General features: G+C 35.2%; 2 protein-coding genes and 1 long non-coding RNA gene across 17 annotated transcripts in view; 2 read left to right on the plus strand and 1 right to left on the minus strand.

Moving 5' to 3' along the window:
- The window catches only part of LOC145305935 (uncharacterized), a 29177-nt gene extending 23552 nt beyond the window's left edge, over positions 1 to 5625 (plus strand). For all 3 annotated transcript variants that reach the window (XM_080147817.1, XM_080147819.1, XM_080147818.1), the window contains exons 25-28: positions 332 to 368; positions 1099 to 1195; positions 1630 to 1713; positions 2782 to 5625. In XM_080147817.1, coding sequence (XP_080003943.1) covers positions 332 to 368; positions 1099 to 1195; positions 1630 to 1713; positions 2782 to 2821 — 258 coding nt within the window. In that variant the 3' untranslated portion in view covers positions 2822 to 5625. The remainder of the gene's footprint in view (positions 1 to 331; positions 369 to 1098; positions 1196 to 1629; positions 1714 to 2781) is intronic.
- A 567-nt stretch (positions 5626 to 6192) lies between these two features.
- The window catches only part of LOC145305937 (uncharacterized), a 39020-nt gene continuing 30070 nt past the window's right edge, over positions 6193 to 15142 (plus strand). For all 13 annotated transcript variants that reach the window (XM_080147831.1, XM_080147820.1, XM_080147821.1 and 10 more), the window contains exons 1-2: positions 6193 to 6311; positions 7644 to 7740. In XM_080147831.1, the coding sequence (XP_080003957.1) occupies positions 6266 to 6311; positions 7644 to 7740 (143 nt within the window). In that variant the 5' untranslated portion in view covers positions 6193 to 6265. The remainder of the gene's footprint in view (positions 6312 to 7643; positions 7741 to 15142) is intronic.
- LOC145305941 (uncharacterized) lies at positions 7825 to 9316 on the minus strand. Its single transcript, XR_013874840.1, has 5 exons — positions 8536 to 9316; positions 8413 to 8465; positions 8274 to 8332; positions 8136 to 8194; positions 7825 to 7966 (listed from the first exon to the last, which is right to left on the minus strand). It is a non-coding gene; the product is annotated as an uncharacterized LOC145305941 (long non-coding RNA).

Consider the following 15142-nt stretch of genomic DNA (forward strand, 5'->3'; position numbering starts at 1 on the left):
ATCCGTCCCACTCCCAACATAAAAATGAAATTCTTTGTTAATATTACATGAATCAATCCAAAAATACGAACAACAAAATTTTTTACGATATATTTTCTTAAAGCAAAGTTTTATCTTCAGAAAAATATTACTTTTATACCTTTTTTAGTTATTGGATTTTTTCCTTCGTTGTGTTCCCATTGGTACAATAAATTGATTAAACATCTATACTTTCTTAATCTATTAGTAGAATAAGAAAAAATACTCATGACGGAATGACAGACAAACCGACAAAGACAACATGTACCTTTAAAGTAAAGTACCTTTGATATTTATTGATTGTTTTTTTTAGATGATGCAAAAGTACCCAAGACTTATTGGAATATCAGGTACCCATTAAATTCATTATACTAATTTTTTTAATGGGCTGCCAAGAAAATAGACCCCAAAGTTGTTGAGTCAAACGAATAAGAAAACTTTAGGGAATAGTCCCTTTCGTGGCAACGCTCCTTAAGGGGCGAGATATGTCGTATTTTGAAAATTGCTTTTTATAGGTTATTTTAGGTTATATTGGGTTAGATGATTGTCCCACAGGGATAGGCAATTGGCCCCGCAGGGTTAGAGCCCAACGCAGGGGCTAGAAATAGGAGAAAAGCTACTGTGAAAAATACGTATAATCGCCCCTTAAAGTGCGTTTCCACGAAAGGGACTATACCCAAACTTTATTATTCAACTAATAATTTTAAAATAATTGAAGGGATTTTTTGTTTATCATCTATTGGGGATGATTATATATCTATTTAACGTCAATTGTTTTACCTCCTAAGATCCATGATTTATTTTAAAGAGAACGCGTAGTGTCCTTATAGAAGATATATAATACGTAGGCTTGGCAATCCGAATCCAGAATTTCCAGCTGGCTAATTTAACGATACTATCCCTCCCCCCACATCCACTCCTTTACCAATGGCCCTCCCCTCCTCCTACTGTAGGAAACTGACCGATAAACGAGGGCTAAAGTAGCAACCTAAATAACAAACAAAATGTACCCTGTCATAGAAGTCAAAGATACTCAGATCTCGACAACTATTCCCTTTCTAAATCAAATCCTAATTTCAGCAATCTTATCGTTGTTGGTTCAACCTAAAACGTCGCCATTTGCCAAATCCAAGAACTTACAGCGGCTGTTCAAATCTTTTGCCACCCTTATGAACAGGTAAAAAATTGCATCAAAAAATAAACTTAATCTAATAGTTTAAAACTAGTTGCACGAAATGCATTTAAACTTGAAATTAGTGAACTGCATAATTTTTCTTGTTCAATGGTTTAAACTAGATTTATATGGCCTAGGATATTTAATGGAATTTCAATTTTCTACCATATAGTTTTCAAAAAAAAGATTAGTGATGTGTAATTAGTTGTTATTTATTGTAATACAAAATATATATGTTTGATGGCACACTTGTAATCATTTTCTGATAATCACTTTATGCAACTACTCTTTCAATTTTTGGCGCTAAAGGCGCTCTGAAATAAATTCAAATCGATCTATGCAGTTAGATTTTGCGCATCTCGAACATTTTATCTTTTTTGGGGGGGCCGAGTATTTTTGCTGAATTGTTTGTTTATAGGTAATCTTTTTTTACTTAGGTATTTGGTGACTGTTAGTGAAAATTCCAGAATTGCTGGCGAACATTGTGAAAATATTGTCAACCTTATTATGAAACTACCCAGGTAAACTTTTAGAATGTTTCGAATTTTATATAAATTACTAGAGGCCTCTAGAGGCACTTGAGGAGGGGGGAGTAGAATTAGGTTTTGGGGTGGTAGGTAATTTTTTTCCTAGGGGCGATTTCTCTTGGGAGGGAGGTTATACCTTACTGGGACCTTTAAGAAGCTTCTATTCTTATGAAGAACCATAACGGTTCAGCGGTTAGCAAGATCATGCGGTACAGACAAACAGACAGACATCCTGTTACTTTATTTTAAGGATTATATTTTCCTTAAAAGGGGACTATGTACGAGAACAAGTATTGCTAAGCACCTTCCAGCAGTAATGTAGGGCATTTTGTTTTGGTTAATTTACATGATTTCTGTAATATAAAGCTAAATGAAGGAAAAAATTCTACCAATGGTCTTGACTAAAATATGAAAATATATGATGAATTAAAATTAGAAGCCATCAAATGCTTTGACTCAGAAGTATACTTTTTCGATGAAAAACGTATATTTAGCAAAACGGATGGTAAATTATTTTTAAGAGTTTGATTAATTTAATTTAACTTAGGCATTTTACAGCATTTGATGAGTTTTTGTCATGGTTATTTAATTTGTACTTTGAACTCAACAAAACATTTAATAGTTTAATATCAACTAGCGGCTTCGCCCCTAGCCTCTAGGGGCTTTGCCCCAAGAGATAATTTAAAAAAAATACTACTGGTGCTGCTCATAGTCTAATGTGTTCAACAACAAAAAAAATTTGTGGGGGGGGTGTCCCACCCCCAAAGAAAATTATTAGCTTAAAACCACCACAGGACCAATAGGTATATACCCTGAAGAGTAGAATCCAATTGGTTCAGTGGTTACCGAGATCTTAAGGTACAGGCGGACAAACGGACAGACAGTTCTACTTTGTATTATAGATTAAAGAAATACTCAAGATCACTGAGAGAAGGTGCTTAAAATCACTTGCTCTCGTTCGTGCATAGTTCCCTTTAAATTAATTGTAATATTTGCTGCTATTTGACAATCGCCTTTGCTTTAGTGTAAAAACTAAAATTAAACCCATAATCTTGTATTTAGATGTTCTGAGATATTTCTGAAAAAGAGGCTAGAATTTTGAACAAAATACTACCCACGGCAGAATTTATATATGGAAAAAGAAAATGTGCTGATATATTTTGATGTGTGGTAACCTGGTGTCTTTGAATTCGTGAGTGGTGCTTACAAGAATGAGTCAGTTAATCTTCGTGCTTGGTGTATATTTTCATATTTTTATTATGTATGTACGAATTATAAAATGAAATAAATCTGTGGTTTCCCTCAAAATGCCTACACAGTAGGTACAGAATCTTCGACTATCTCATTTTTGAAATAAACTGGAAAAAAGGATTTGTTAGTTTAATTTTCGTTTGCAGGTATACTGTGTACTTAATATAACCTAACCAAGCCTGAGCTAAGTAGAATAGAAAGTAGGAAAAGCTAAACCTTCTATCTGATTTCAAAATAAGGGGGAGTGGGTTTTCTACTTGACATTGCACTTTGAGGAAAACCGCCAGAAAGCTTTGAAAATCTATGAATGCTTAAACTAAAAGGATGTTTCCAAGAAGGTATTCTAACACGTTTAGTTTCTTATTTATCCATTAAAATTCTTTTCATATCTGGCAACTAAGTAAATTTTATATCAATTACTTGTCTAACCCTTTTAATGGATTCATCCCTTCTAAAATCTATTTTTTAGACGGTTATATTAGGGTGGGTTCATATTGGAATTAGACAAAGCGGGGATATGCAACAGATAAAATTAACCTTAAAAACATTTCTGACCGAAAAAGAATTTTAAAAAATTGAGTTTTAGAACACGACCACTTAAAAATATAATTCATTACTTATTAGTATGCAAAGACGACATTCAAAAATTTTTTTGAATCAGAACTATGGCTTCATGGTGCTCCCTGGAAAGGCCTTGAGGAGCTGAATCAGGAACTTTTGTCTGTTTCAAAATATCTCGTTCCTAACCTTAGAAATCACTAAAAAACTAAAAAAATTTAAAGGTTTATTGAGAATTGTCCAATTTGTAGAGGTTTTTTAGATTTTCTCAGGCTAGGAACGAGATTTTTTGAAACGGACAAAAGTTCCTGACTCAGCTCCTCAAGGCATTTCCAGGGAGCACCATGAAGCCATAGTTCTGATTCAATAAATTTTTGACTCCCATTTACAAATAGCTATACAATTGAATGTCTGGTCGTCAGCGGTTTTAAGACTTAGGATAAATTTTTAATCATCCAGAGGTGTATTATATCTATATAAATTGAGTGCAGATCCCCGCTTTGGCCTCAGAAAAAAAAATGTCCAAAATCGACCCAACCTATTATATTTTGATTTTTATGTATTTGTTTGTTTGAAATTGCATTTATCATATTTTATCGTTATAATTAATAATCTTTTTTATAATATATATGATATCCTCGTATATTACGATTTACATAATATTTATGTATCTGATTTTTTTAACGTTGCATTGTAATGAAACTAGTTAATTGCTTGTTTCAAAATTGATATTTTTTTTATATATAAATTCATGTATTATAAATAAATTTTAAAAAGATTTTAAGCTATATGTTAATGTAAGTTTAAAATCTTTTCCTTACTTAAATTTATGGATAAAAATCCTTTTCTAAATTGCCTCTTTGGTTACTGTAATTGCTTTAAATTGTACAAATATGGCAAGAAATACAAATTTTATTATTTTTGATTACTAAACATTTTTTTCACCAAAAAAACGCTAATTAAAGTTTCTTGTGTCGACAGGGAACTTAATGGATAAGGCAAAGTAATCCATATCCCAAATATTGATAAATAAATTTAAATTACTTTTTTTGCAGATTAAAATTTTTGGTTGAAAAGGGTGTTTGTCTGTCTGTGTGTCTGTTGTACCGAAGGATCACGCTAACCGCTGAACCGATCGTTTTTTTTTAATAGGGTAGCTTCTCATAGGTCCTGGGAAGGTTTATATCTATTTTGGGGGAGGTTACCGCCACCCTCCCAAGAGAAATCGCCCCTAGAAAAAAATTACCCCCCCCAAAAAAAAAAAAATTTCCCCTCCCCCAAAATTTATTTTTACTTTTTCTTTTAGAATCTAAAAAAGAAATTGGGTTATCAAATTCGACTTCCCCCTCCTCAAGTACCCCTAGATTCCTCTAGGGGCGTAGCCGCTAGTTGGAAATAATGCGTGGGGAAGATAATTGACATCTTACGGATTATTTTGTTTAAATCTTGTGCCTTAAAACTACCTTAAATTCGTAACTAAAGTACAACTCTCGAAGTAAAGACTAAAAAAATCTATCTAACTTGGAAATGAAAATAGTTTTTTATAAAGTTAAATATTTTTTCATATCCTATATGTATTTCTTATGTAAATATTGATGTGTATTCAAATATTAAAAATCAGCCTTGAATAAAGTAGAAGTTAAATATGGATTAGGCTCTTGAATATTAAATTCTTTTGGTATCGATTATCTCCAAAAAATCTGCCAAACGGCTGAATGTACCAAGCCCGCACACTCTGTTTAGCCGCATAAGAGGGGCTAAAAAGTATGTGAAAAAGATCCAATGATGCACAGGGAAAGCTTCACTGAAGAAAATATAAGCCTTTTTCTCACATATTTTTATAATCCTAGTTACGCCGTTTTATTAATAGATTTTTTAAAGATAATTGTTAAATTAGAATGATTGAATAAGTCTAAACCTGGACTTTTCAATCTTTATTGTCGCTTTGATTACTGTTATAATTAAAATTTACACAAAACTTTATGTACAATTATTGCATGTTTTTTTTTATAAAATATTATGATAAAAGAAATTTATATTTTATGTATTATTAGTTATTAATTATGTATTATAACCATTAATAAATAAATAAAACTAGTTGTTTATTTAATTAAAATGTCAAATTACCTCAAATTTAATGTTTCCGCTTAGATATATTTCAGATACCTGTTCAGTTATTTACATACTAGCGACTATTCCCTATACGCCCCTAGAGGCACTTGGGTGTAGGGGGTAAGGATGAGAAGTCACCCTTCACTTTCCATTTTAAAGTTTTTTTATGGGAGCTATTTTCCAGGGGCGATTTCTCTTGGGATGTGGAGTGCCCCTTCTCCAAAAATAGTTATAAGGGCCTATTAAGGGAACCATTTTAGTCTATATAGCGGTTAGTTAGGTCTCAAGCCAGAAATAGACATCCTGTTACTTTTATACAGTCAAACATAAACTGTTCTAATAATCTATTCTAACTAACGTAGAATTGCTCTTAATGTTTATAATACATATAATTACACGGGTATAGTCCTATAAAGTTAATTTAATTTACCCTTGCTTCCACCACAGCAGTTAGTTGCAGTTTTGATGGTATTTTTGTTCCTAGGATAATACCATGTTTTCTTCGTGTCTACCTAAATAAAAATTTAGGTGTGGGAATAAACTGTTTTAAGCACGATTTTAAGGGACCTTACCATTAAAGATTTCAGATTTTTTAAAAAGAATGATTTAAAATCCTCATATTATAATGGGTAAAGTCAGGAATAATTCCTCTGAAACACCAAGGACATCAGGTGAGCTTTCTTTGGATGTTTTTCACAAGTAGCCGACTGAGTCCTGACTCCTGATTCCTTCCCCCCCCCCCTCTCCTTATTTTGTTATAATAAATTGCACAAAGTGGTGAGGCTAGTTTTTTCCTGTACCTCCCCCATTTATTTTCAAATTATTTCTAAATGAGGGAGGGTATATCAGTGCACAAGAGAATAATTTGTGTAATAGTGTCACTTTCTAAAGTGAAATAATTTTAATTAGTTGGGCAAATTATTTTGCTATTGCACCTTACTGATTATTTTTCCGTAGGTCGATTTGAGCATAAATGTTTATTACCTACTCTAAGGGATAGTTGTGTTTTTTATCATTGGGGATGCATATCAATTTAAGTACCTAAGTCTTATTCCCTAAGATTCCTCATAATTAAACCCATAAATTTTTTATGCACTTTAAATTTAGCAAAGCATTTGATATATAGTAATTTCAAATGTAAAATATACATGTAATGCTTTTTTAAACTAGCGGGTGCGTCCCTTGAAACTACGACGGGTCGATTATTCGAAAAACAGCCTTAAACAATCCCAGGGGTGTATATTCTGCACAAGATTCAATTTTCCCCCCTGCTGCAAATTTTAAAATTTTTTTTTTCTCCTAGTTTTTTCCAGCAAGGATGGATAAATAATTTCAGAACTCTTTATCTTATTCATATTATGCCCCCTTCCACATATTTTTTTTTCACCAAAGAGGTGAGAAAAACAGGAAAAAAAAAGGTGTCAATCCTCTTAATTTTTACATTAATCCCCCCCCCCCCTTAGCAGGGTAAAATTTGCAGAATATACACCCCTGAACAATCCTGAGTCTTAAATAGAGCTTCACAAAAATTGAAAATCTAAGTAGTGTGGTATAATTTTTCAACGGATAAACAATATGGATTACAAAGGGGGGGGGGGGGGGAAATGTGGTGACTCGTGCCACGACATACCAGCAATTTTATTTTGGGTGCTACTCCCTTAGTTTTAGAGATAATTGGATGAAATCTTTTGGGCTGGGTCAGTAATTACCCCAACTATTGGTATCTTTCAACAAAAAACGGCGGCGGGACCGCCGCGCCTGCCGCCGTCGTATATCAAGGTATATCCTAAATACAGTACTTCTCCTGTGATTTTAAGATATAAACAAAATCTTTTTAGGTTGGTAAGTAAAAAATGAAATGAAACTAAAACTACCCTTTCTTACCAAAAATCTGTATTATTACCAATAATATGGTCAGATTTTTACTCCATTGTTTTCCTATTGGCCCAATTCCCCAAGTATAATCGAGATCTTCAATAATTTTATCTTTATGAACTTACCAGGTGGTCGAGTTATGAGTTTAAATGCCACGTGTCGCGTATGCAACGGTCCTTCAGCTGCCCACACTCACTATGGAGCTGTCTGCTGTTATTCGTGCAGGTGATGATTTCTCATTGGTTGAAAATGTTTTCATGATAGCCTAATTTGATGCCATTGGTTGTGTAGCAGCCGTGAAAAAAGAGTGGCTGCTATTAAGAACAAGAACAAGACTACCTGAGAAGAGGTAGCCCAAAAAACAGTAACTGAGAAGTCACAAGTGTGGGTTCATACTTATCTCTGCAAATATAGTTACACTACAGTCATGTACACATAGGTAACAATTTACCTAAAATAAAAATACTATTTAGAATATTTAAATTAAATATTAAGTTAAATATTCTTTACAATTTACAAAATATTTAGTAAACATTAATAACTGGAAAAGAAGTTAAAAATAAAATTGATGGTTCCTATTTTTTTAGACTAGCTACTTTAATATATATAATTAAACTTACTGCGGAAGTATGGTTTGCAATGTTAATTTCCAGCCACTTTATCCACTATTCCATTCCTACTGGAAATAGTTTACATTATTATTATAGGTAGTGTTAAGATGTGTTCTTAATAATTCAAAGAATATGTGTTCATCTCACCTTGACCAATTCTGCTTAAAGAGGCACCAAGCACGAGAACAGTAACTGGTTTCTTTTGACTAAACACAGTAATTGTGAGCTTTGGCAGAAGAGCAAATTAGGTGTTTGAAAAATGAAATGAATTATGAATTATTAGTACCTATGGAATCAGCTCCATTGGGGTGCTTGGGAAAGAACACAGAAGGAACACTCCTATTATTAATAATATTCATTAGCTTTGATGTATTGTGTTAACTAATTATTTATTTGGAAATGTTTTTACCTTGGTGTCACTTTGTGTTCGATTTATCACTTAGTAGCATAGCATAGCATTTTACTTCTGAATACCATCAATTTATATATATAAGACTTATGGAAAAGAAGTTACATTTAATAGTCATTGAGACTAAAAGTAAATAAAATTCGGAAATTTTATATGACTTTAAACATTTAATGAAATTAATAAGTTATATGATTCAATAACTATTAACTCAACTGGTTAACAAAATAAATCATTAAAGGAAAATATTTTGTTCAACTTAAACAATGATAAAAAAAATTAAAAATTTTTTTTTTTTTTAAATATAAAACTTAAAAAATTACAAGTTTTTTTAATCAATTTACTTTATATAAAAAAGTAAAAGATTTAAAATTAACATAAACATATATTAATATAAAACTTAAAGTTACAAGTTTAATCATTTTACTTTATATAAAAAAAGTAAAAGATTTTTTAAAATTAACTTAAACACATTAATATAGCCAATTATTATAAAAGAATAAAGGGCTAAACAACATTAAGCTATTATTACATTTACAATAATAATAGTTAATAAATTTAAACTTAAAACTATAAAAACAGTTTAAAACTATAAAATCACTTAATTACTAGAGAACCAATCTGCTGAACAGATTGATTTATACTGAATTATATTATAATATTCCATAGAATTACAATTTGTAAACAATGTACTAGCAATACATGTGCAAATTACCACATTGGAAATATTTGGTTGGGCAGAGCACAAAAAATAAATTGCGGCATTTAAGTCTCTTTCCATGTAAGTAGGACAAATACTTCTCTGCATAAAAAATCCCGATTTGGGGGAAATTTGTGTAAAAAAAGAAAATCTCAGATTTTTACAAAAACAACAATTTAAGATATTTTATGGGAACTTTACATAAAATAACATATATATAAGTACTAAATCTTCTTATAAAGCTGGTTCTGGTGCCGTTGGAGGTCTCCAAATCTATCTTCTTATACTGTACAGTCACCAACTCTCATTACAGAGAAACCTGCCTTTATGATGTTGAATGCTGCGCTTGGTACATACTTGATTATTACACTCCGCCAGGAAGAAAAAGCAGCTTCAACACATGTATTTATTTGTTTGTTTTATTTGAGAGATGGTATTTTAAGTGAGATTTATTTCAGGAAATTGGCAGCCTGACGAATGCATTCCTTGGAGAGATCAGCAACAAAATCAACATCAACTTCACGCATGATAACAGCTACTTGCCTAGCAGCTCTCCTGGTTGTGCGAAGAACCTTTTCCTGGAAGTTGCGGTATTCAACAACAACAACACGATCAACACCATCCTTAGAGGTTTCAACCTCTTTAACCCGACCAATCCTCCATGTACTGGTAGTAATGGTATTGGAAGGTTCTCTGGGGAACACAACTATGTCGCCTCGAACTACCACATCCACAGATTTGTGCCACTTATTAGCACGAGGAACATAATCATTGATTTTAAGTCGTTTCCAAGACTCCCACCAAGCTTCCTCAAGAAGAGCCATTTGCTCAAGAATTGGACCTGGATTATCCCGTTTGACACGGCCAATGGGAGCTCTCTTGTTATTACGACCAAGCAGGAGCCTGCTTGGTGTAATGAGATCAAGTGTTTCAAGGTTTGTGTACCTTGACCCAAGACAAAGAGGGAGACTGTTAAGCTCATTGGTTATGTAACCCAGAGCAGTTTCAAAAGACAGGGGATCAAACTTAATTCCCTTGAAAACAGAGCATAACAGTTCTCGAATGGATTTTATAGAACGCTCAACTACACCATTGTAGTTGTGGCTTTGAACAGGACAGATATGGAATTTTATCTTTTCCACCTGTCCAGCATTAATTCCTTGGATAATATCTGTCCACTCAAAATCAGTGTCAGAAAAAGCACTGACAAGGTTGGGTCCAGCATCAATAAAGACTTCAACTGGTAAACCATACCTGTTGGTGTGTCTGGAGAAGCTTTGAAGAAAAGAGTCTGTGTCATACTTTGTCATGCAGTATGCAGCAACAGCAAGAGTAGTGGGGCATTTGATCACAACACCCCATAGCTTCATATTAGTACGATGATTTGGACCACATTTACCATCAATAGGACCAAACAGATCAATTTGGACAACATTGAAAGCTGGAGCAACCCGTAAACGGTTCTCATGAACAGGACCCATTTCTACCTGGATCATTTTCTGTTTGTAACGAATACAGTAGAGACAGCCATCTCTAACCTCGTTAGCAAGAGTCTTACCATTCAAGATGAAGCATATTTCCCTGGATGCACGAAGACAGGAGATGGCCCCACCATGGTTACAGACCTGGATGTGAACATAAGTCATGACAGAATATGCCACTGGGCTATGACGATCAACAATAATTTTAGCAAATGCAAGCCTGTCTAAGTCAAGCATAGAGTCTGCAATTAAGGCATCCATGCCTGCCAGAATTCGACCTTGGAACATTAGAATGCCATCTTGCATTTTACCTAGGTTTTTCAGCTTTTTAGAACTGTTGAATCTTACAACCTCCAGAGTGGTTTTAGAGAAAATGTACTTCTTTGCCTTTTCCACACATGAATCAGGAAGATTGATGATAGAAGAACCTTCCATAGGAGGAACAGGAGTTGCTGGTTTCTTGTAATCCTTCCAGTGATTATCAAGAACAAAGAAAATCATGGCAATTCGGCTGACAAACTTAGGCCATGGAAGATCAACAGGGTTTACAAGAAAATCATTGAAATCAGACCTGGATGAGTTTTTGAAGAAAGGTTTACAAGTGAGCACAATACCTTGGAGATCATTCTGACGAATCTCTTTCATTGCCATTTTCTTTTCTTCTGTTGACAAAGAAATCTGGTCAATGGAAACAATTGGCATATCCTCTGAAGGTCCTCTCATCCAGGCACGACCACACTGCCAGTCACTGTCATCTAAAATGGAGGAGATGTCAGTTGGCCTGGTGGCAATATCACAGACATTGTGACGAGACTCTGTATGATACCATAGAGAAGGAGTAGTGAATCTACGGATTTCAATGATTAGGTTGCGAATACCTGTTTGTAAAGGACGAGTGTCACACTTCAACCACCACAAACTGATCATGCTGTCAGTGACGTAGAATATACGTGTGACAAGATCATCAAAGCTTTTGGATACAAGAGAACCAAGAACTGCACCCATTTGGCAGGCTTTCAATTCACCCTTGGGGATGGTAGCCTTGGTGACAAGTTTGCTTTTAGAGGCAATTAGGAGACAGGCAAATTCACCAGACAGCAACCTTATTCTTGCATGAACACAAGCTGCAGCAATGAGTTGAGAAGAATCAGTGGATACAATGAGTTCCACACCAAATTCTGTATCATAAGAAAGAGATAACAGAGACCTAGGAACAGATAATGCAGCCAATTCCTGCATTAATTGCAAATTGCTTACCCAAAGATCAAGCAATGCTTCTGGAAGAAGTTCATCCCAGCCTAACCTAAGCTGACAGATGTTGGAAAGATCAATCTTAAACTTGGCAGTGACTGGCAAAGCAAGTCCCAAAGGATCAAAATTACAGGCAACCTTACCTGTAATGATCCGTTTGGTGAACATGGGAGATAAAGCAGACTTTATATCTCCAATTATAAGAGGTGGCAACTTACCTCTTTTTGATTTTCCAAGGTATAGAGGTTTAATGTCAAGTTTGATACGATCATTGACTACCTCCCATCGGTATCCAACAAGACCAACATGAACACCATCATGGCTAACTCTCTCATCTGGCTTATGACCACTGCGTGTGACAGATTTAACAGACTGGTGTCCATATGATAGGACTTTAGGTATGGCAGCAGAAGCCAAGTCCCGAAGAGCAGTGGTAAGGAAAGAAGAAATAATGTCATCAACATAAATTTTCTTTTTAAAGAGTTCAGCACCAATAGCAAGTTCAGGTTCACATTTAGAAGCATGGTCAGCAACTAAAGCAAAACCAACTGCAGTTTGTTGACCTGAGGGTCTTATCCCATAAATGAGGGTGCAGACAATCCATATGGCAACAATACCACAAGAAGTGAGGTCATCCACCCACAGAAACTTCTGGTACTTATAATGAGCAGGATCAAGTTTGATAGAGTTGTAGGCCATTGACACATCTGATGTCAAGGCCGAAGCACCAACTCTAAAAGAAACTAACAAGTGAAAAAGAGATGCCAACCTGTTATGACCCTTGGCCAGACAGTCATTCAAACTGAGACCAGTTTTGGTTCTTGAAGAACCATCAAAAACTACCCGCGTAGGTGTGGACAAAGATCCAGTTTTTGTAACTGTTCTCCAGGGAATTGTGTAAGACTCCGAAGCCATGCAAGCTTCCTGTTGTTCACTAGAAAGTGAGTCTAATCTTGCCACAAAGTTATTATCCTTTAACTTTTGGAAACTGGCCAATATGTCTTGCCTAGAATCAGGATTCTTTTCAATGAGTTTCAACTGTGTTTGAAGAATCTTTTTAGCTACATATTGATTATCAATCAATGAAGACTCAGGCGGAACAATAAAGGGAAGAGATGCAACACAAACCTTGTTTTCCTCATCCAGATGAACACTCTTCTCAATTAAATATTGCTCCTTATCTTCTTGTAAAGAAGACATTTCAATTTCCTCTCCCTTGCGACAATTGTTGCAATTGCGACAATCAATGCACCTGTATCCAATTTCGGAACCAATCTCTTCTAGAAGCTGAAACTCTTTCAACTGTTTTGAAGGTCCTGCAGAGAAAAGAAATTGGATGTAAGAGTAAGGTTCATCGATGAAAGGGTTTGACAGAAGATGACACTCACAACTGCATTCAATGGAGGTAGAACTAGAAGACTCTACTGGAGACTGATGAAAACTGGAGAGCACAGAGGCAAGATCATCAGTGGGAAGAATAGGAACTGGAAAAGAGTCATCTACATCCTTGAAAGGAGGAGGACAAGGAAGACATTTAAATGTGTCTTCATGAATCAGAGAAGGGATGTCACGGAGTGTGCTACAATGCATTTTAAATGCTCTTAGTTCAGCAGTTAAAAATGCACATGGTCCCATTAGATTAGAGGAAATCAAAACATGTTCCCAACAAGGATGGGGACCCCCCAGAACTCCTTGTATACCATTAAATCCTTTAAATTTACTATTGTAAATTGTAAGTCCACTCGGAAGAGAGTATAGAGCAATGGGAAAATAGGTCTGATACCTAATTCCAACCATGATATCCACACTGCCTCCCCCAATTGAGTCAGTGACTTCAGGAAGAGAGGGAGGACAAGGTTCAGTGTGGAGAGTGTTGTAAGCCATATTCAGTTCTTCCCAAACCTCCACAAGAGGCCATTCAGGAAAAGAACTTGAAACTTCATCCATATGAAGGCCAGTGAGTTCAGCATACTTACGCTGGTTGGAATTACCTTCCAGTTCTAGATAGAACTGCTCATCACCATAAGGAACTTCAATGGAGTGAGCACCGGCTACTTCAAGCCTAGTTGGACCTGGACGAACAGATTGCGTGTGAAGAGAGGCAACTGCTCTAGAATTGATAACACTGCCCCAGCAGCCACTATCAAAGAACAACAGCAATTTGGAATTGTCCTGTCCTGGAATATACTGAAGTAAGTATATGGGATTATGCTGAATGTCTGACACTATTTCAACATTAGCTCCACTGTTTAGGATAGCAACAGGAGTAGGAGCAGGGTTAGAAGAATGTGCAGCCACATAACTGGTTAGGAAACCCTTTTCATTGGCAACTGGTTTAAATCCCTTGAGTGTCCTTTGAAAGTCATTGTCAAGAGACTTATTCTTGTCAATATGAGAGGAGCACAGAAGATAACAAAGCTGTTTAAACTCAGGTTTATCACTACAATTACTAATCTTACAGACCCATTTGTCTGTACAGAAAGGTTTGTGTGTCTGAAACCATGCTTCTCTGTCAGTGAAATCAAGACCAACATCTAGACGAAGACACCTGGGGCAACCCTGGGTATACAAACATCGCTTGAAGCGAGCATTTGGTTTGGTTTTGCGAAATTCAGAGCAATAAAAAAGATGAGTATGCTCCTTTTTGCAAAGACGACAAGAAACATATTTTGGAGTCTCACTTTTATTCATTGGTGCAGCAGGTGGATAGGTTTTGACAGGTTGACTCTTTCCATCTGGTTTATTGATCACATGGGCTTGGCTAACCCCCATGGGTGGAATCGAATCAGGCAAAGAGGAGCATTGGTCATTAAGCAGGAGAGGAGTTTCCTTAGAAAGATCAAGGTTGCTTAGATTCATCCCTGAGCAAAAAGTAGAAGAGCTAGAACTGTTGGACTGATCAATGGGTAATGACTGATGAGCAGCAGAAGATCTTCCTTTAATGGGCTTTAGAACATCCATGCAAGATCTGTAAGAAGAAGTCAGAGCATAGTCAAGCTCTGTTGATGCATCTGTAGAAAGACGATCTAGAAAGCTGGAGAGTTCAGAATACAAGAACCTTTTTGAAATGGTGAAACTAGGGTTTTCACGACGCTTCTTCTTGATGAGTTCCCTAAACTCTTCATGGTCACGATCTCTCATTAGAGTCTGGAGAATTTGCATGATATTGGAACTATCA

This window comes from Acartia tonsa, chromosome 14, assembly GCF_053477335.1.
Source record: "Acartia tonsa isolate MP-2025a chromosome 14, ASM5347733v1, whole genome shotgun sequence".
In the NCBI taxonomy this organism is placed as follows: Eukaryota; Metazoa; Arthropoda; class Copepoda; order Calanoida; family Acartiidae; genus Acartia; species Acartia tonsa.